We start from the raw sequence: 23,096 nt of genomic DNA on the forward strand, positions 1-23,096 counted from the left end.
TTCGTGAATTAAAAAAAAAAAAACTGTTTCATAACAATATCTGCAGATCGGAAATTTTTCCCGTAAAAAAAATTTCTAACCACAATAACGAGACTTCAAAATCCATTTTGAAAAATTTAAATCACTGTGCAAAGGGCCCGGAAAAAATGCACCAAAAAAACATTAAGTATACACTGTTGATGATTTCCAAGAAATGCACCAATAAAATATTCTTGTACGATGCCGCTGCTGCCATACAACTCTATGGAATGAAGAAGTAAACGGAACAATTCTTGGAAGTTGAAAGGCTTTTTCGCTGACGATTAAATCTAATAAGGAAGGTATTCCTATCGGCAGACAAATTCTTGAACTGAACGACGAAGCTAAATCGAAAGAGCGTGCAAAAATACATCGCCAGCTATGATTATTAATTTTCGATCAATTTTTAAAAATCAATTAGAACAAAAATGCGGAAAAAATCAAAATTTTATCAAATTGACTTAGAATGCCGAAATTTTGTACCTATACGTCCCATTTGTAATATCTAATATCCCAAATCGTTTGGAAATTATATCGAACTGTTCTGAGCAGTTCCTGGAATCTCTCAAAGATTTTTGATAGTTGTAAAATTCCACAAAATTTAACAACGTTTCAGAACGGACAGCTGATTTTGGATGATATTGTGTAATCGGTCGAGTGGGTCACCAAAAAACGAAAATCACGTTTATACGCGCTAAAGTTAATTTGGGCAATTTTTTTTGGTACTTTTTGAAAATCAGGAATTGTTATATAATATGTATAATTGAACTGGAGACTCCAGAACGCTTGAAACCTCCTCGAATCAACTCAACACGTTGTAATTAGGGTATTGAACTCAAAACGGCTTGTAACTATTTACAATCGATTTTCGGAGGTCGAAAAGGGGCTACATACATACCAAATTTAAACTTTCTAGGTAAATTTAATAAAATATTGGAATTTTTCGCATTTTGGGATACAATAGGTATTTGATTTTCAAAAATTCACTGAAAATTTTGCCTATAGTGATGTTTTTTGCATTCTTTCTCGACTTGGTTTTGATTCTGAAAAAGTGGCACTTGATTAGCCAACTTTGTGGGAGTTTAAATATCCAAAAGTTTCTCGGAGGTCCAGAATTGCTAAAAATGACTGAGTGTGAGTAGGAAGCAGCAAAGTAGGTGCTGAAGTTCAGTTCTCTGGCCCAGCAACTACATAAAATTGAGATTTTTATCACTTTTAGCCGAAATTTGATTTCCTTCTCCCCCAAAAATTCCCCAATTTACGAGAAAGATAGTTCTATCATCTAAAATAAAGGTAAATTGAGTATTTTATCGTGCTCTTTCGATCTACATATTCAGATTTTTTTTTACTTTGATTTTTTTCAGTCTTGTTAGTATGTTTAAACGAAAAAATCACTGTGCCTGGAATTAGAAACAAGTAATGTGATGAAGGGGGCTGGAAGCAAACATCTTGAAAAAATCACACAATTTCAACCAAAAGAATTAGCTTTCTTGTTTTCGTTAACATACGTAACTTTCTCAAAATTTACCTTGTTCAATCAAATCTCGAAAAGAAAAAAATTAGAAAATCTATTCCTGGTATTTTCCTTACTCGAAAAAAAGGACGTTTGATTGCTCATTATGAATCAAGGTCGTCCACAGAAGACGTTCGCAGTTGTTACGAAGGTTAAAACTTTTAATTCGCGAAATCTTTTCATCTTACGTCATCAATTCAGAGGGAAAAAATTGTTACAATAAATTGAATAGAACATGCTTTTTTTTTCAAATTGCTCTCGAAAATTTTTTTCGCATTTCATCGACTTTTTCAAGCCCGCGAGAAACAAACCATAGAAATCTTTCCTTTACACGGATTTAAAAGAAAAATACGTCAAGAGTTTACTCATGCTAGAATGAAATTTTCTCTGAATTTTTGTTTCGTCAAAATTTCTAATATTTGATTTGATTTTGATAAACGGTTTATTTTCCATCTCCGTATGAAGATTTCCGCGAAAAAAAAACTCGTACATGAAAATAAATATTTTTCACGTCGTAAAACGATACGTTTTCAAGTTTTCAACTCAAATTGGTTATTTTATTAGAAAAATTTTTCACCATAGAAATTTTGCTTCTTGATATGAAGAGGTGGGTAATAAAAACATGCACACTGGTGGTGTGCATTTTTTTTTGTTACGTTTCCTTTTATTTTTTCTTATTTCCTTATTTTCCCCTTGTATAATATTTACTATAGGCAGTTTTTCCATTTCACTAGCCTCGTCTAGTTGTTCCGAGTCGAATCAAAAGTAATAAATTTTCATATAAAATTTTCGCAAAATTAAAAAAATAAATTAAAAAAAAAGTTTACAAGATTTTTGCTTGGCTGCTTAGCTCTTATCTGCGTGAACGAAAAAAAAACCGCAGCATTTAAATTTTTCATTAATGTTTCATCAATTTAATAACACGCGGCGATATAAAAATACACGAAAAAACCTTTAAAAATGGGTTTGATAATAGCGTTTATTTTATCTCCACGCTTTCGCAAACATAAAAATGTCGATAATTGTGAAACATGAAAAAGTTTTCAAATACTTAGTTTTCACATTCGCTGTCTAAATAAGAAGACTCCCCAGTTGTTTTTTCTATACTCTGAAAAAATTCGAACCTAATTTTTTTTTTTTTTGCTTTTAAATTACAACTTTTTGCTTCGGTTAAATGACTCGATAAGATTTCTCAACGTGATAATACCTCTAGCTCGACATATTTGCGAAAAAGTACCTACTACCTACACAAAAAAGGAAAAAAACCAACCAAAATACTAATTAATGCTGCGAGGGGGTTCATTTTCTCTAAAGCAATGTTCACTCTTATCTGCTTACACAATGGTATTGTCATGCAAATTTTGTATAATTTCACCAACTTACTCTTTGTCTAGAGAAATTGAAAATTTTCCGCTATATTTTTACTTCATACAGTACACCCAGCTACGCTTGAATGATGTTAAAGTAAGAGGGTTCCCATTGAGAGGGGGTAAGATGAAACGGGGAATTTTTTCAAAGAAGGTACTACGTTGATTAAACTTGTTAGGTGTTAAATACGTTGACGTGACCCATTTTGAGCTTTTCATCTTCACCGTGCTGTCTCCCCTTTCGTCGACAATGTTCTTTTTAACGAATCAATAGAGTTGTACAAAAAGCAAGGTGTACTCATCGGAAATTAAATGAATAAAAGTCTTTTTAACCGAGTGAACTAAATTATATTAGTTTTGCTTGTATATTCGTTAAATTAAAAGAAAGCTCCCAAATTACCCGATCATATTGATTCGGATGACAGCTCGTTTTCCGTTTTATTCTACGTACAATTAATGAACTTATTTATACCAACAACCGCACGATTTTCATGTTTACTTCGAAGACTATATAATATAAAGAGGCAAGTAAACTGTTGATTGGATTTATAAAATTCAAACTACCGTTTTCAATATCCTTCCCTCGAGTCAACAGGGCTTATATAAGTATCTTGTAAATCATTAGGGAAATACTTACACTTCCTAAAATAGAATTGAAACCGAAATTTATAGCTAAAATTGGCGTTCTGCTCGAATTGAGATACTCGTATTTTAGGTCCCGTTTGATTTCAGTAAAATTTCGGCTATTGTTTTTTCTTCCTTTTTTTTCATTCGCTGATTTTGTGTCGACTGTTTTAATTATAAGTAAATATTCTCCTTCGATGTTTTTTTATTCCAAGTGATTAACGTTTGATATTTATTTAGGGATGTTGTTTCACTTTTCATCTTTGATAAGGCTTGCTTTCTTTATCGAGGGATATTTGTTGATTTTTGAAATAAAATTGAAATCTCGAGGTCATTTTGTAATTTATATGTTTACTTCTATATTAGTAATGGACCAATTAACCCTATTAATTGGAGAAAAGGAAAGGTATCTACCTACTTAAAATATCTAATTTAGAAAACGTTTGATCATGTCGTTGAAAAATGATTAGGGTAAAAAATCGTGATTTTTTTTCATTTGTGGCCTTACATTTAGAAATGAAAAAAATTATGAAAAATACAATGCCAAAGTCATAAGTACGAGTTTGTGGAGATTTTTTCGATTTTTTTACTTCTTCTAACGTTATTACCTCGAGTGTGAAAACCAAGCTACGTCGTCGTTAAATTTTCAGCCCCTTTGGTGAAAAATAGATAAGTGCCAATAGGTGAGCTTTCAAATTTTACAAAATATGAAAAAACCGAATTGGTCGAAATTTTTAAAATCGAAAACTTTCCATTTCCAATACCCCAATTTTGTGCATACTTGCATAAAATCAACTCGTATAACAATTTCAGCTTTTCATCCCCACTCATGAACAATATGCGGACTAGGTATTTTTTTTATGATTCAGAATTCTCACTTAGAGCCGAATCACCATTTATGACCATGCTATTCACGCTCTTCATCGATAATTTTCGGCATTTCAAGTGCCGACGTGGAAAACAAACATTTTTGAAAAAAATTCATGAGAAGAAAATGCCTTATAAAATTTTTGATACAATCAACTTTCAACGAGCTATCAGATGAAAATGTTTTTATGCTCATATTTTTCAACTCCAGTTCAGAAATTGAAAAATATAAAAATTCGTAAAGTTTGGCGTTTTTTTCCTGCATTTGAACCAACATACATTTAGATTTATATATGCTGACAGTGTTGGTGGAAGTACCTATTGAAAAAAAAATTTGTAAACGCAACATATGAGTTAAGAAAATAGATCTAATGAAACATGGAAATAATTTTGTTCCAATTGACCTTTCCGCAAGTTCAACTTATACTTATGCCTCACAGAATCAGACGAGAGAACAGTCTGCGCATTCAACTGAAGAAACTCGGTTGAAGAAATACTTACACCTTGTAAAAGCTGCAAAAGACTAGCACGGCGTTTCCATATTTATAGACTAGAACAATCTAAACAGATCGGCTTACGTCTAAAGAAGACAGCTCCCCCATACAAACAATAAAGACCTTGAACTTTGGTCGAGCTAGGTTTTTAAACAATTAATCATACCTTATGTGACGCAACCGTGACCCTATTATTTACCTTATAATATTAATACTGGGAAGCAATCCATCACTGAGTATTGTTAATGTGTGTGCTTTTCTCGGCTACATCGAGGAAATGCCTACTTTGAAAAAAGGAAAAAGCCACCTTAAAAGCCAATCCGATTGAATGACATGATTCAACAACAGGTTCTCTTTCGGCGCTTTGGAAAAGTGTCGACAAATAAAAGACTGTTTGAAAATCTTAGCACCGTCATCGTATAAAAAAGATGAGATATTTATTCGACTACACATTAATCACGGTGGTTTAAAAGTGCAAGCACCTGTCGTCGTTGCTTCGAATGTAAATGCAATTCTTTATTCTGGTACCTATAAATATCGCGGTAAGGGAGCTCACATGAGTAATGATTCATTAAAAAAAAAAGTATATTCACACCCTAAGAAGAGTGTATAATGCGGGCTCGTGAGGTCTCGATATTTAAATACGTATTTTTTTTGTAAAAACGTCAGGTAGACACCTACCTACATGTCATTGAAACATTTTCCCATAAAATTAATTGAAACTTCGGAAATCTTTAGTAGATTTACCTACAGTGAAATGAAAAACATTCGTATCACCAAATCGTTTGATTTTTCCTGAGAAGCAATTTTACAATGTTACGACTTCACAAGTAGGCAGTATTGAAAAAAATTGCAGAACATTTTTCAAGTACCTGTACCCGTTGCCGAATACTGTACATGCCTACGAGAGTCATACGTACAAGGGTGAGGGGTTACGTGGGTAGGTAGGTAGGTAGGTAGGTAGGTAGGTAGGTAGGTAGGTAGGTAGGTAGGTAGGTAGGTAGGTAGGTAGGTAGGTAGGTAGGTAGGTAGGTAGGTAGGTAGCAAGTCCGAGTTGAAATAAATTTCCAATGTAAAATGAGATTGTTTATCCTATACATGAAAAAGCTACTCCCGTGAGATACTCGTAGCCTTTGTAGGTCGCTTAATAGCCGATGAATTTGACTCGACTTTGTAAAATAGAATGAATAAATTGTTGAATAACTCGCAACTCGTTCGCCGCGTTTCGCAAACCATGCCCAAACGTAGTTGGTGTGTATGTGTACATATTTTGAAAGGGGCCAACAAAAAAATCTAGCGACAGTATTTGAAATCAAATTTACGATGACAACGTGTCGTATTCAGTTTTGTAAAGCGGTAACTTTTACTTTTTGCCGAAAAATTCCCAAGTCGATAAAAGCGCAGGTAAATTTAAATTATTTTGTTTCTTCTGTAATAAGTTTCGCTATATGGAAAAAGCTGTTATAGTTTTTCACCTTCGTATTCATGAACACGTATCGTTATGTAATACACTTTTACCTTATTTTTTTATGCCATGAAATGGGCTAAAAGTATCGCTTTTCTTTATGCTAAAAGTATAAGCCTTCAAGTACTTAGTTATAAACCTACTCGGCCTGACATAAATTCGTAATACAAGCGTCCTACACCGTTGCCATGTTTCTTTTCGTAAAAATTTTGACGCAGTTTTCGTTTCCTGTATCTACTTTTACTTAATTTAATAGATTATTCATCAAGTTTTTTTTTTTTTACTAAAATGGTGTCAAGGCGATTCCCTAAGTACGAAATTGATTATAAATATGCACAATGGAATGAAAAATTCTAAAAATCAGCAAACACTCAAACAAGAAGAATTTTTTGGAAAATAAAATACATAAAAATCCGCTCGAGAGTTCGAAACGGCACGAAACTGCCACAAATTGATCCATCAAACTCTTCATTTCAGATTTGAAAAATGTTTACGGAATGTTTATTTGGAAATAGTACCTATGTTAAAAAATCTAAAATTTCAGCTGTTAAAGTTCAAAACATATTACAATTTTCAATCCAAAATTTAGATAAAAATTGATTTTTTTCGAAACTGTGGTAGAATTAAATGTTTATCTGACAAAGTTTATTATAACGTTTTTTCAGCGATTTGAAATCGCTGGAGAAAAATCAAATTTTTATTGAAGATTCAAGATCGGTTTGAAGATGTACGCAACCGATTCGGAACGTTCACTTTTAAGAGGATAGAGGAAATTTTAAGCAATTTTTTGCAAAAATTTACGATTTTGGGATTCTTTTTTGAATTTTAGATTTCCAAATAACTTATAATATTTTTCCACCCGTTGGCTCAGATGTGCGATTTATCTGCCCTAATCAATGTGGAATGTCAAAATTATGACAGGATTCGATTTTTATCTGCTGAAATTAATTACAACGCCATCTGGAATGGTCTGAAATTACTTTTAAAAAGTCAACTTTTGATGAATGGTGACTATTGATTCGAGAAGTTGACTTGAGCATGTCAAGTTGATATTGAGATATGCTGGAGATATTTGAAATTTCCAGAGAAAACAGATTCTGTGCTAGACGGCACAGAACATCTGAAAATTGATGGGATGTGGGGGGGGGAGTAACATTAGCTAATAACCAAAATTCCAGTTTTTAAACAGAATTACGCTGAAATTTTGAAAATTCTCTCTTGTTATCAATTTTTGGGTAGAGTTATTTTCCAAAATACGTACAAAAAAATTTGAGAAATGAATTTGGTTTTTTGTGCCAGGAATCGATCCGTTCGATTGTAATCCACTGGATAAAAATTGTTTAATCTTTCATAAGACTCATTTTTAAAAACTTAAAGAAAAAATTTGATCGTTTTTTCCCCTGTCAGACCTCGATTTTTTAGAATTTCGTAAAAATTGCGACGAATTCTTGATATTAGGTATTACGTCATTTACTTACGTCAGATTTTTTAAAATGTCAACTTGAAAAAATTACAATAAAATATCTATGTATATTGGGTATGTCAGGCTCTTGAAAAAATTTGAAAAAATCACCAATTTCTGAATTTTGGAGCAATTTTGAAGGAGACCTTCAAATCGTAGACCTTTACTTTGAAGACTTTGAAAAAAGAAACTTTCTGACATTTTCTCAGACCTTTCAAAACTGGGGAAAATCTCGTAGTAGAGTCCCTATCATTGATACCTACATATACATATATGTATTTCATTAATTACTGAATTCAAAGCTAAGAACATATCCATGATTAGAAACTTTTTTTTGCACAGGAGACTTTACCTTTATTTTGCATTTTTAACATGCATTTTTCAAAAAGTCTAAGAATTTTTTAAATCCAAGGCGGAAAGTCAGAGTAGTTCCCTTCTAAAATGCTCACGAGTCACGAGGAATCTGCAAAATTAAAAAAAAATATACAAGAAAACAAACAAACAAACAAACAAACGATCGATTCGTAAAATGTGATTGAAATGTTACCTCGATTTGTGTGATTTTGAACCTAAGTACCTGAACTGAAATTCACAAACACAATGTACCTACCTACCTATAACGCATACAGTCCATTTTCAATGAAAACAGCGTACAGCGTAAGTACAAATTTAGCGAGATAATTGTACAGTGCACCGACCATCGAAAGAAGGGGAAAAAATCAAAATCTGAAAGACAAAATGGGTCGACAGATAAATCCGGTATGCTGCGGAGAATTTTCGTAGTCTCTTTTATGTTTTTATCATCACAAACGAAGAGGCAATAAAGGCGAAATCTAAGAACGTAATTCCGGTGATTATTTGCATTTGTGTGATAGCTAGAGATCGTCGCTCTCTTTCTTTCTCTCGTTTAGATAGAAGACGGGGGTAAAAATTAAAATTTTCGACAATCGTCGCTCGAAAGAACGCGTCAAAAGATTGTGTTGGAAGGCGAACAGTTGGACCGGCAAGCGGAGGGGTGGGCGACCAAGTTGGGAACGGGGAGATGTATAGCATTTCATATGTATGTCTATGTATATTATAAAAGGCAAACGAAGCGAAAGGCGAAAACATAATAATACACACAATCCAACAGAAATACCACTCCATACGTTTGAAGCATTTTCAGAGGCGGCCAAAGTCTAATTTATCACCATGAACTGAACTTACTTCAGAACTAGTCATATGGTATTAGTTGTCATGGAAACCGTTCTACTGTAATACCATTATCTTGTGCGAAATGTGTTTATTCGTTCATTCATTCAACCATTCATTAATTTTAAGCCTTAGTGTAAAATCGTCAATTTTCCATTATAATTTTACTTTGTTTTCGTTGTTTCGTGTAATTAGAAGTAGGTCTTAATGCAACGTTGCAATTGACGTTGATAAATAAGTAAATCGTTCGAGCCAAGTTATTCGACGAGTGGCCGGCGCACATACGAGTACCTACTATACTATAGCGAAGAAAAAAAATCACACATGAAACCGCGTCTCACCTCACCTTCTCCTTACTTTCCCATCATCGTCGCGTAACAAACCTCAGCCTTATACTGAACGAGACGTGGAGAGACGAACGAGTGGAAACGAAAAATTACTCGTCGCGTAAATACACCAATCCAAGAACCAGCATAACCCCTTTCGTATAACTCATCTTTTTCAATTTGTCTGTAAACCGGAAAGTGTTTGTTTTTTAATTAAAATCACGTCGACGCGTATTCGCGATATTTTCATTTCAAGTCGAGCGTCAATAATACAGCTTATAACCCTTCGGAAAATCTGTCTTGCCGATGTCAAATCGCTATTATACACAGATAGACTTTTTTTCTTTTTTTTAAAAAAAGCGTAACGATTTCACGGATTTCCTACGTTTAAGAAACGATACGACGATGGCGAGACTTAATAGTAAAGGATTTAACGGTCGTTAACACTTTTTTTTCTCACCGTGGTTAAAACCTGAAATTACGTACGTAGATAGATACCCATTTTTGGAAGTGTGATTGACTATTACTTATTTTTAAAACAAATTTTAAAATTCAACCCTCTTCTCTTCTTCGCTCAAGAAAAAAACGAATCGTTGATTTTTTAGGGGAAAAATTCGTTTTAGGTCTATTTCGAATGAAAATATTGGTGTTGTCCAAATAACTAAAATCAAATTTTCAATCAAATTTCCTAGAAAGATTGAAAAAAAAAAAGGTTAATTCGCCTGAATGAAAAATCCTTTGTAAGCAATAATGTAAAATAAGTTGCCTACTTAGTTTGCCGTAAATAGGTGTGAATTTTAAAAGAAACCCGGTTAACTTGGAGCAAATCTGTTTGGAAGGGTTGAAAAGAAAATAGATAGGTACCTACAAGATTTGAAACCAGAAATCCAACTTTTTTGAGGTAAAAGCTTAATTTCATATGTTGGATGCAGCAGGATGAGAATATAAGTGCCCAAAGAAGCGGGGGTCTTTGAAAAAGTCGTGTTTTTTTCGCTCTGGCTTCTACACAACTGGTTTTCGGGAAAATATGTAGTTCAGTTCCAAAAGATATAGTACCTACCTATATATTTGGGGTTTCGTCTCGGCCTAGGCCATTTCCGCCCAAATCCAAACCCACTTTTGTGGATTTACTGAGCAATTAAGAATTTTCGAAACGCGTATTTTGGAGTGAATTTCGATTTTGAAAATATTTTCTGCTCGAATGTTACTCATCATTCATCAATTACGCTAAACCATGGGAAAATTTGGAATACAGTGGTTTCAATTTTTTGGTCAATAAAAGGAGTTCGCTTAGGTTGCATATTGTCTCCTCTTCTATTCAACATCTATGGAGAATACATCATCCGAGAAACTCTGCAAAAAATCACGGAGGACTCTGATGACACCGAAGAATAGTGAGAGGCCAGTTTTGCATTGAGACATGGTTTTAAAGACACGTGTTTTTTACGGGTCAAAGTTTTCAAGTAAAACTAACAAAAAAAATGTCATCATCCCAGATAACCACTTCTCAATTCATTCGGTATAAAATAATTCAATTTTACGTTCGAATTTGATAAATTTGAAAAATGACGTTGAAATAACGACACCATTTCGTTTGTATTTTCGCTACGACATTTGACAAAAATCTCGATTCGAAGTTGTCAAATGTGTCGTCGAGATTTACAAATTACAAAGAAGAATTTAATTTCACGAAATCGAGCCAATTTGTTCCTCCGGGGAAGAAATTTTCATTCGGAGGCATCGTCAGTCATAAAACTAAATTAACCGAAATTACAAATTTTATCGGCTAAAATCATCGAAGGGTGTTAAAATACGGCTGAAAAAATTTTCACTCCGGCGTCCATAATCTTTGCACTTTGGTACGCGTCATTTCTTGTTTTCATTTGAATTAAAATCTCGTCCGGTAATTTGGCGCATTTATTGTGCGTCACGTTCCCCAAGTTCTTGGAAAGGCGTCAAAATGTGAAAATCAAGGCGGAAATTTCGTTTCGCCTTGTACAAAGTACCAAATAATCATTTTTTTAAGAGCCGTTTTTTTTTGCAACATTTTTCTACGGTGACTAGAAAATCGTGCTTTTTTTGCATGATTCTATTGATGAAGCACGTTTTTATATTTTAAAGTATGCTCTCGAGAGAAGCATTTTATTCGCGTAATTTTTGTATAACGATTACCTATAAAGGATGATCAGTTCTTTGTTTTTTTTGTTTTCACAAATGACAAGTGTTTTTCTAGCTATTTTCCGTTATTGCGAGTAAGTATATGCTTACTAGCGGTAAAACCCATAGTGTTTTCACTATGACTATGGTTACATTAGCAACCACGTTAAAGATACTGCATATTTTCTAAATTAAATGCCATTCTAGAGGCGAGGCAAAAATTCGTTCCAATTTTTAAGAACCAAATATGTGCCAAGTTGATTGTAAAATTGCCACTTCCGCGAGTAGGTACTTTTCATTTGTATGATTGCACCCCTTTTTTATTCGAGTATTCTTAGATAGATAGGTAGGTACGTAGCTAGGTACCTACCTACGTTAGTTGAAAGGAAAAACGTGATAATTGCTCAATTTTGCTGTTAGGAAAACGTTTGCAATTTTAAAAATTTTGGATATTTGATTGCCCCTCGGGTTAAAATTACTATTTTCCAGGCTTTCAAAGTTTACTTTTCATGAATATCAAATTTTTAGACTCTTAAGCAAAAAACAGGTTTTTTTTTTTGGAATTTGGTGATAAACAAAACTAGACTTTCTGGCAATTTTGACTAAAAGTGGATCTTTTTTTACAATTTTCACCAAGTAAGATTTACTGGTAATTTTGATTTTTTTTTGCAATTTAACAAAAAAGCGGATTTTTTCCGAAAAAACAAGACTTCCTGAAAATTTTGACCAAAAAAAAGTTTTTTCCTGCAATTCTAGTGAAAAAACAAGTCTCTGGTAATTGTGGCAAAACATGAACCTATTTTACAGTTTTTACAAAAAAGTTGGAATTTTCGCGATTTTGGAAAAAAAAGTACCTATAATTTTTTTTGGTGATTTTGTTAAAATAATTGATTTTTTTCGCAGAAAATTTTGATCAAAAAAGATTTTTTCCACAATTTTTACAAAAAAACAAGACTTCTTCACAATTTTAATTTAAAAAAAAAAATCAGTAATATTGATAATTGTGATATCAAAGCGATTTTTGGGAATTTTGATTCCAACTACACCCTTTCCCCAGTTCCCTCGTTTTATTACAGATTCCGAATTTCTCATGAGTATTCATTTCAATACTTTTAGAAAAAAAATTCTTCAATCCGACGAATTTTCGATGGTTTAAACGTTTTCAGGGTTTATGGCAGTTCTTTCTCTCTTTCTCTCCCTCTCCCAAAGGTCAGCATTGACAGTCTATTGTCCGAGTTTCGGTTTTCACGTTTTTTCTGATTTTAGTGCCAAAAAGAAAATTTTGAATTTTGAACTACCTACTTTATTCTGGAGCTCATGCAGATTTTCAGATTATAAGATCACTAAAAATTGACTTTGCACTCTAAAAACCCCCTCAAATTTGAGACCAATATTGTACACGGACCCATATTCCAATCTACCAATATTGAATTTTTTGATAACAATTTGATACCATTTCTCGATCAGGAGTAGATTTTGCGGTTTTCTGTCAAATAATCACCAAAAATGAAATAAGTAAGTTTCCCAAAAAGCTGAAAACCCACATTCTAATACCGACATTGCATCGTCCTAAAGACATATGTATTTTGAGTTTTATATCAAATGGCCACAAAAAATAAAATCACTGGTCTCCAAAAACTCTAAAATCACAGTTTCAACATTTTATTTCAAAAAAATCAATGTCAATTTTTCATTCGGACAATCATGAATCAGCACTAAAAGCAAATTTTATCAGGGATATTCTTGGGTGTTGCTTGTATCGGTGGCATTTAAAACATTTTAGTTGATTCTTTGCCATAGAATTGAATTAAAAATCATCACTTATAAGCAGGACGTTGAAATGTGACAGCTAAATCAGATAATAAATAAATAAAAATATAAATAAACAGCATAGCTGTAAGTATATGTGCAAAGAATCCAGAAAAATATCTAAACAATATTATGAGAATTTTCCCTAGGAAATTAAGAACTTACCTCGACGACATCTGGCTCCACATCACTTAAAAATACGTATTGCATAGTAATTAAAACTTAACGCATTACATACTTTGTATTTGGTTCTTAACTTATACCAGTCAACATTCGTGCGGTGGCAGTCAAAATATTCCACCTGGGGTGAATTTTTCAAATCGGAAATTCGATGCAAGTACATAGGTATGAATCTCACGGCGCTTAGCTGCCAACACCTCGCTTACTATACGTCTCAATGCAGGAGCACGATTATCTTCAATTACCGATAGATAAAGGGTTATGCTTATGCAATTCAATATTCAAGTGTATAGAACAAAGTTGCGTAACGATATTGTTGCAGGCATAATTATCGACCGAATAAACTGAAGTCTGTATGCAATTAGACATTCGCATAGGTGGAATAAGTTACTCGTAGGCTTACATACTCGTATGTGGTAATTTTTCGCAGGCGGTTTCGAGGGGAACCGTTATGCAGCCGTTTGTTCACGTGCGTTTAATGAATTGCATAGTTGTCTTTTTCGCAAGCATTTAAGTATCTTACTCGTACTCGAGTTTTTATAACCATTAAAGCGTACCTATTTACAGAGACTAACAAGATGGCGTATTAAAATTGTAGAATGGCGATGATATTTGCTCGAATTTGAAACCATTATTGCGTTTATAACTGCGCTACACTTTGGTATAGTAACGTGTGTGTGTGTGTGTGTGTGTGTGTTTTCTCTCCTTCTTCTTGCGCTTTTTGCACGTTATCGAATAGAGGTAGCAATTTGCGCGCAATAACGAGACTTCACGGTATTAAATTTCGATGAAACTCGGTACTTTGACGGAGTGTATTGTGCTGGCGTTGAAATAGAAGCGTACAAGTGTGCCGACGCGATGTTTCACATCATTTGGTGATAAAGCCTCTCTATTCAACGATTAAGTACGGCGTTTTCTCTCACTCTCACTCTCTCTGTTTCGCTCGCGCGCTCGCTCTTCCTCTACCATGTACATAGTATACGCGAATAAGCGAATATATATATATATGAAGAAAAAAAAAGAGTTAAAAATGGTAATCGCACATACTGTGTGCCTGTATGTGGTGCTAGCGAGCAGAATATACTCTTTGAAATTTCGTATTCGACATCGTTGCCGTCCGTTACAAACCATTGAATAACTTTACTTAACAGACGGCAAACCCGCCCTCTTTCGTTTTCTACCTTTCTTCTTGTATGTACACCGCGCGTTTCCATAGAATGTAATCGATCGTGGACCTGTGACGTCACGTAACAGCCTCCTAAATTTTAGCATCGCTTTTCATCTTTTTTCGATAGAACACACTTTACATAATACCTACCCGTGAAACTCAGCGGGATTTTCGAAATTTGCGTGTACATACTCGTACAATTGAGGAATTTGGTCGATGGCTGGAATGGTCGGCATTGTGCGAACTACAGTTTGAGTGTCGATAACCTCTGCTTGTACTTTCCACTCGTTATCGAGACGCCTGCTACCGAATAAGTACATACCTTATAACAAAAAAAAATTGGCGTGAAATTTTTTTTACACTCTGCACAAAATGCAAAACGCCGGCTGTGGCTCGTTTGTTGGGAGCTTCATCAAAATGATATTTGCCACTATTAACGAGATAAAGTTGAACTGATCGGTGAATTTTTCGTATACGTCGTAAATTTTAGCAAAACATTGATTTATAACGTCGAATGAAAAACGAACCGACGATCAGTTAACACGAGTAACTATACGAATTCGCGTTGGCGGCTGCGGCGAGGCGACGAACAAGAAGGCGCGCTATAAAAAATGATGTGTGCAAAATTTCTCAATTTTGATAAACTCGCTAGCACTTTTACTTTCAACGGTTCATTTCAACTTGAACAAAAGCAGTTTCGCCAACTTTCCTCGTAAATAAATCATACATTCTATGACTTTAACAGAATACAAACTTTATTACACGTTTTTATCATCTTCGCTTGCCTCTAATTTAGAAGAAATTCTCTGAGGGAAATTTTCATTAGTCGAGTGAAAGGGCTCACCTCGTTTGTGTGTGTTTTTTTTTTGCTCTTTTTCCGCGCTGCCCCGCGTCTTATCCGACAAATTTTCATCCTTTTTTACATATAAACGTGTGCGAGTTTTTTGATCGCCAGCGTGTGCCAAGGGTTTTAACGCGTCTAATTAAAAGGGCTAATTTATTTCGAGCCTGCCTTTTTTTTTCGACTCGCGAGCAACGAGAAAAAAAAGAACGCATATAACCTCGAAACCTATATATTCAATCGAAAAAAGCTTTTTCAAATGATTGCCCATTTTGCTGGCTGATACGTCGAATCGAGGTTGTGTTTCTTTTTTTCCTCCACTTGTAACGTACACCGGGTTCAGATCGTATCGCAGATGTCATTTTACAAACGAGCAGTTTCCTCGTTTACCTCAAACATCAAGATGAACGTTTACAAATAATTTGCACCGTTGATATGACGTCGGCGAGTTAACAACGTAAATTTTAAATCAATCGTAAATTTTTCTTTTATCGTTGACGTTTTCGTATATTATTTTCATTGTTCAACAACATCGATGGCGTAGACTTTTGTTCTTTTCTTATCGCTGCGTACGTGACGTACCGCCCTTATTGCCTTCTTTTTTCGCCCTCCACATACTACATATATGTGTGTGCGCGCTTATTTTGTACATTTTCGTATGTACCATACGCGTTTATGCTCAAACACATACCTACCGATACCGAACCTGAAAATTTATCAATTTTTCATCGGTTACCGTATGGTGCACTTGGTAACACACGCCTCTTCTTGAGAATGATTTTTTTTTCCTTTTCTTTTTTAAATATGTATTTCGCAAATTACGAGTTGTACCTCTTGGCGTTTCTTCATAAACCTGCCGACGTTTTTATTTACCTACTGCCTAGCGTTTCCTGAATAGCACAGTAAATTTGAAATGTGCGATAAGTAAGATAAGAGATTAACAATAAGTGACCTACTTATCATAGTATTCGATCAGAGTTGCCATCTATGTAGATTCAACAAAATCGATGAAAATAAGATACGTAATTTCAAGGAGAATTCGATCGACAGTTCAATTACTTTTAATGTACATATATGTAATGAAATAGAGAACCCTGATCGACAATTCACAAATGATTAATAGGTCGGTACCTACTCGTAATTTGAAATATTCCTATACACATGAGAATTTACGTGTCATGCTATTAGGTACGAGAGGCATAAAGTGAAAAATGGTGGAAAAATAGTGAAAATGCGACATCCAATGTAGGTATTCAAAAAATATAGGTAATACATTAAGGAGTGATCATCATACACTTGTTATACGTTAAATATAATGAGAATTGACTCGAAATGTGAAGACGGGTTCTGCGCCAGGAGGGGAAAAATTCAATGAACATCAGCTCAATTGCTTTTTACCAGAATAGTAGCATTTTTCTTTGATTTTCTACAGAATTTTTGAAGCAATTAGATCTTTGTTTGGGGCTGTTTAGAAAGATTTTGGGCAATACTACGTACATTACGTATAAAAACCTTTAAAAAATGCATAAATATGAAGAATTTTACTGACAAGGGAATCTCGTCAACTCGTCACCTCCGATTTGGTTGAAATTTGGCACACTGAAAGTTCAGGACAGCAACACCTCAGAACCAAATTTTCACCTACCGAGGTTGATAATAGCGCTTTCTGGAGCGACTCCAGTGTGCTGGAGAAAAACTAATTTTCGCTGGAGGCTTCAGATCATCTCGAAAATAGTCGCAATCGATGCGAAGGGTTGAGTTTAGGATATAGGTGATATTTTCGGCAGTTTTCTCTTCAGAAATACGCGCTACTAGATATTTTTTCTAAAATTGGGAATAATCAACTTGTAAAAAAAGAACCACTTGTGAACTCGCCACCTCGGATTCGCGATTTAACGAAATTTGAGCTGCCGAAGTTAATTACAGCGCGTTCTGGAGCGATTCCAGTCTGCTGGAACAAAACCAATTTCCTTAGGAGGCTCCAGATCGTCTCGAAAATAGTCGCAATTGAAAACTTTGCCAGTAAGTGAACTATTTCAGCCATTTTCAAAAATTCGCCAAAATTTTGAAAAATCAACTTCGGAGCTGAACATTTGATTCTAAAGTGTGGGTGACATGAACTAATTCAGTGAGCCAAATTTCAGCCAAATCGGAGGTGACGAGTTGACGAGGTCTCCTCGTGAGAATGGAAAAACTGGAAAACCTAAATATTACGCTGGTCAAAAAAAAAAAAAAAAAAAACACTCGAGGGATAAATTTGCTCGTAAGTCGAGAATAAGCCACAACTCGATTTTAAACAGCCCAAATTAATTTCTGGCACTTTTGAAGAAAATATAAAACAGCACTGTAGGGTACAGAATGACTGAACATTATGAAATTCGGTTCAAGAAAGTCAACGGTGAGCTTAGGTATTCTCATAACAAATTTGTATCATTTTTACTCAATATAAACTTTTTTTTGAAGGGGCGGGGGGATTACATGCATTCGGTGAACGGCTAGTAAAATTCGCTCTCGATTCAATCTTTATCCCCAAATGGTTTCAAAATCTGTCGATGTTTTTCTTTTTTAAAAAAGTGAAAAATCGAATAAAAATTCCGTCAAACAGGTTATAATATGTACTTATCGTAATAATACATAGAGTAGGTAAGTAGTCATGAATATGAACTTATATTTGACAGATTCGCATCAACATTTTTTAAGTTGTACGCAACTAGATATTGTGATTTGAAGATCACTTTTCTCATATTTTTATTAACAATATAAAAATGTTTTATAACTTTTTCGCGATTTCCGCAACTGTAATATGTAATATTGATTAAATTTTTGCATATTCAAAAATACTTTCAATTTTCGGCAGAGAAAAAAACCTCAAATTTCTAATACGGTAGGTATCAATTTCTTCATCTTGAATATTGCAGATTTGCATAAATTGTTAAATTTTCCGTCAGGTCTAACAAATTTTTGCATATCTATAGACGAAAACACAATCCCACGTTTCTTTTGCCTCATGTACCTAAACGTCAACATTCTTCTCACCTTTCTCGTCTTAGCAACAACCAACCATTAATAGAGAAACCCACGAAATACATAATTGGCGACATTTTGAAAGGTCGCAAGGTAACTTTGCCTTACTGTAGACGGATATCCGGGATTACTTAACAATATGTCTTCGGTAAACTCACCTTTAATGGGTTTAAATGATGTAATCTCGTAGCCGAGTTGAAACTGCGGTCGATCCGTACCGGTAGTATTAATTGGTGGGTTTCGCTTTCGCACCAAATGTTTTGTCTGATTTTGCACAATGTGACCTGAAAACTTTAATTAGCGAGATGTTATCGTCGTAACGAACGTAGCCGGTTGTTCGTCTGAATACGTAATTGACTTATTTTTAATTCACATTCCGATTGGATGTTCTTACCCACTACATATGTATAGGCTAATCAATCGAACCGTACCTTATTATACCCGAGTATTTGTTTGTTTGTACATGTTACAGGGGAGTATGATGGTCTCCGGAGGAAAAATGTGGGGCAGCGCGAGAGGGTGACCAGAGGTTTTGCCTCTGGGCACGGATACAACAATGGGTAATAAGCTGAGTACCTGCTCCTGTGGCCCTCTCATTCGAAAAGCTTATCGTTACGAAGATTCGCCATGGCAAAATTGCAAAAGAAGAGACGGACATTTATTAAGGTACATAGCTCACTTCGTGTGATAACCTATGGTCTATGTATGTCTATAATATCTATAACCTGCAGAGTATCTGGGTAACTAATGGTTTTCTTGAAATTTTCCAAAATCAAAAACATAGATTATGGGCCGAAGTATTTCATGTGAGCGCAAGCGGCACCGGAACTATAAAATGGGCACAAGTTTCCGAAGATTTGGTTCCAGTAAATATTACTTGCATACAGGATCATCCGGAGTGTGTTTTTCATATAACAGCTTACAATAGCCAGGTGGATAAAATTCTTGATGTACGACTCGTGCAACCAGGTAATTTATCTTTTTGCGTTTTTATCGAATAGTCACGTGCTGCGTGTGCTGAGCCAACAAACAATAATACCATCGTATCTGTATATAAATTTCCAGGGACCAGAATCGGACAAGCGTCTGAATGCTTTGTTTATTGGAAAGATCCTTTAACCAATGATACTTGGGGCCTTAACTTTACGTCTCCCATCGATGCTAAACAGTTTAGAGAATGTTGCGTAAGTATTTTATGAAGTTCAGAGATTTCCGGTTGATTACCAATACTCATTCAAATACATCATACTTACATACCTTACTTGTATACTTTGTTGCAGTCACCCTCTTTCAAATTTTCTCGCAAAGCCTCGTCTTCCTATTCTTTAAAACTAGAACCTCCGAATAAGCAAAGTAAAGTGAAAACTAAGCGAAAACCATTATCAACACCAGCATCTCCAAGTAGATCGAGAGAACCTCAATGCACTTGTATGACAGCAGATCAGTACGCAAGGCTTAAAGCTCAGGATCCCAGATTTAGAGGTACCTACCTACCTATTTATACAGACGTGTAACTATGTACCTACTCGAATACATGTTAAACATTTCCTTGTTCCGTCAGCAACACAAGCGAAATTTCTTTTGATTAGGTATATGTATAAGAAAAGAAAAAAAGTGATACCAATGTAAATCTTTAGAAATGTTAGCGTAAGGCATAACACTTGACTTCAAACGAAATATTTTGTAGAGTAATTATCGTATTACATATTAATCATGAAGCTGGGGCAGATGAGAAAGTGGTTAATATGAGCTCGCAGCATCTATTAAAAATGAAGACATCAAAAAACATGGTAAAATTGTAAATTTCCAACCAAATCGTGTGTAAAGTAAAACTCAAAATTTTAAATTTGTCAAAAAACATGAAATCATGATTCTCACAAAAACAACCATACCTACTAGTGATAGAATAAGTATACTTACTTGTACGTACCTAGGTGATTTTCTTGCATTCTCATTTATGCAATAAAGACATTTTTCTCAAGGTAATTAAAGTACGAGAATTCAGTTCAAGTTTACTTACTTGCCCTTTATTCCGTTTTACAAGTTTGAAACTAGTAGGATGCCTACCTATTTCTTAGAAATGCGTACGTTTACGAACTTCACTTTGTAGAATTTTTGATAATATAAAGTTGAGTTTCAACATTTTTTATAAAAATCTAAAATTATTTGTGAAATTTGAAAAAAAAAACAATACCCATTCATTTTGAAACGTTACTACATAGTTATTTAAAAATTTAAGAAAAACCATAGATAAAAGTTCTTTAGAAAAATTGTTCACGAGTAAAATAATTTTTATGTTAACTATTCGATCTATTTCAAGGCAATCTCAAAGTGTTAATTTATTGAAATGTTTTTTGCATACGTAGGAATTTTATTATTCGGTACTAAAAAGTCAAAAATGTGTAAGTCTACAATTAGCGTTCGGAATGTCAGAGTTATTTTATCATTAAAAAAAAATCTAAATCGTTAAAGAATGACATTTTTATATACCTATGTAGCCAGCTACAATAGCGAAAAACCTTAGTAATGGTTTTTCTCGGATAAATATTTTCTCAATTTTTCATGAATTTTGAAATCTACTGGCAAGGTATAGAATTGACTAAGAAACTTTCAATTTTTGACAAATTCTACTATTTTTTACCTTCCTCGCAAAAAAAAAATCAACAAATATTCTACGCGGGAGTGAAAGTTTTGTCGTTGAAACTTGAAACGAGCGAATATCGTTCACCTAAAAACATAATAAAAAAGTTCACTTTTCGCTTACTTACTTTTGATTTCTGAAAACACTCTCACACTTGTGCAGCAGGGCCAATTAAAATTTTATTTCATTTATAAATTTGGTGGAACTGGAAGCGTAGGAAAAAAACGGTTATATCTAATTGAGATTTTTAGTCCGTGTTTAAACACTATTTTCAGACAAAATATCAAAGTTTCAAAAATGTAGAATTTTTTCAAAATTTTGAAAGATTTTTAATCTGAAACCCCTTTTGAATTCCATTTTTATGCAGTATTCATCTGTGCTAGGAAAATGCCATTTTGTGGGTGGGTTATTTTTCTACAAACAACGAGGGAAGATTTCCGTAGATCTAGTAGGTATTCCTATAGATACAGGAAAAAGGGAAGATTCGCCAAAAAGGGGTTACCGGTAAAAACAAATTTTAATACGAGTAGAATGATCTTAAATGAAACTTCATCTAGAAAATTATTCTTGTTATCCCGAGAATTTGTGCATCACAAATTTTACCAAATTCTATTAAATTTCGATAAGAGTGAAATCTCGAATCATCATCCCACCCGAGCTGACATTTTGCCTGGCTCAGGCAGTTTTTTCCCCTATATTTGCGATTTCAGACCGTTTTCTCGTCTGAGTCAGGTTTAAGGAGCTACTGTGGACCTCTGATCTCTTTGTTGATCTTTCATGGAAAATTTTAGACAAATTCAATGGCTGAAATAAGCAAATTTCCATCCCCAGCTAATGATAGAAATTTGTAGGAGTTAGTTAGGCAAATATACTACATAACGCGAATGCGTAAAAAATAATTCGTGTCTCTAATATACCTTACGGCATTACAGCCATGTTTCATTTCCGTACACTCAGTATATCGTATAAACTGAAAAATGAATTTTGCAGGATCATCCACGTTACCTCGCACGCAATCTAAATCAGAAAATGGTACAGATGTTTCTGGTTCCAATACGTTACCGAGTAGAGATAAGGTTACAACGGGTACCTCGAGTGGTTCGTTATACGATACCGTTGGATCGGATAAGAGTAAATCAACAGGTTCGATTAAACAAATGAAAGATCGCGAAACAGCCACACCAGGTGGGAAAATATCCTCTCATATCACCGCAAATGCTCAAACACCTCATGCTACCACCAGCACCAGTACAAGCACATCACAAACTGACGATGTAAGATTGATAAAATACTCGTCAAGTATTTCTCAAATTTTTAATTTTCATTCTTCACCGTTATTCATTGTTCACAGACCGAAGGTACGTGTAAAAGCGAAGGAGTCCAAGCTGGAATACATAAAACATCTACGGGGACTTGCACTCCACGTTTGTCAGTTTCTGGTAAAGATTACATGGATGATCCGAATATCATCGTTAACCATATGTCATCGTCGAATGTCGGCCATGGTAGAAATATTAGAAGCAATACTATGAATAAATACATGAGAGATGATCTCAGAAGAGGAGGTACCTAGATAATTTCAAGCGACTATACGTTCCTTTATAATTTATTTTATTTATGTTTGCGCATTTTGCTATCTAAATTTACATGTAGCAGGGAATGGAATGAACGTAGATTCCAATACTTTGAAACGTATGCTGAAACCAATGCCATCTTTGGAGAGTCCTGTAACTAGTCCGGAGATGTCTCGCAGACGATACCATTACTATCCTTTAAATGCAGCTCAAGGAGGCGGTTACTATCATCATATGAACGATAGTGCTAGAGACGGCGCTCTTTCGGAACCAGAGACACATTCGCGACATCGACCATCGAGAATATCAGGTATAATTTCAACGTTACAGTATTATAAAAATCTGCCTGATGAACCTATATGGAATGTCTAGGAC

At 34.5% G+C, this 23,096-nt stretch overlaps 1 protein-coding gene across 3 annotated transcripts in view; it reads left to right on the top strand.

Annotated features, from left to right (window-relative positions):
• sif (still life) overlaps nt 1-23,096 on the top strand; it is a 283,631-nt gene that overhangs the window by 21,483 nt on the left and 239,052 nt on the right. For all 3 annotated transcript variants that reach the window (XM_065345710.1, XM_065345709.1, XM_065345711.1), the window contains exons 2-8: nt 18,979-19,172; nt 19,291-19,475; nt 19,572-19,690; nt 19,787-19,988; nt 22,138-22,421; nt 22,499-22,712; nt 22,801-23,031. In XM_065345710.1, coding sequence (XP_065201782.1) covers nt 19,063-19,172; nt 19,291-19,475; nt 19,572-19,690; nt 19,787-19,988; nt 22,138-22,421; nt 22,499-22,712; nt 22,801-23,031 — 1,345 coding nt within the window. In that variant the 5' untranslated portion in view covers nt 18,979-19,062. The remainder of the gene's footprint in view (nt 1-18,978; nt 19,173-19,290; nt 19,476-19,571; nt 19,691-19,786; nt 19,989-22,137; nt 22,422-22,498; nt 22,713-22,800; nt 23,032-23,096) is intronic.

The sequence above is a fragment of the Planococcus citri genome, chromosome 1 (assembly GCF_950023065.1).
Source record: "Planococcus citri chromosome 1, ihPlaCitr1.1, whole genome shotgun sequence".
Classification (NCBI taxonomy): domain Eukaryota; kingdom Metazoa; phylum Arthropoda; class Insecta; order Hemiptera; family Pseudococcidae; genus Planococcus; species Planococcus citri.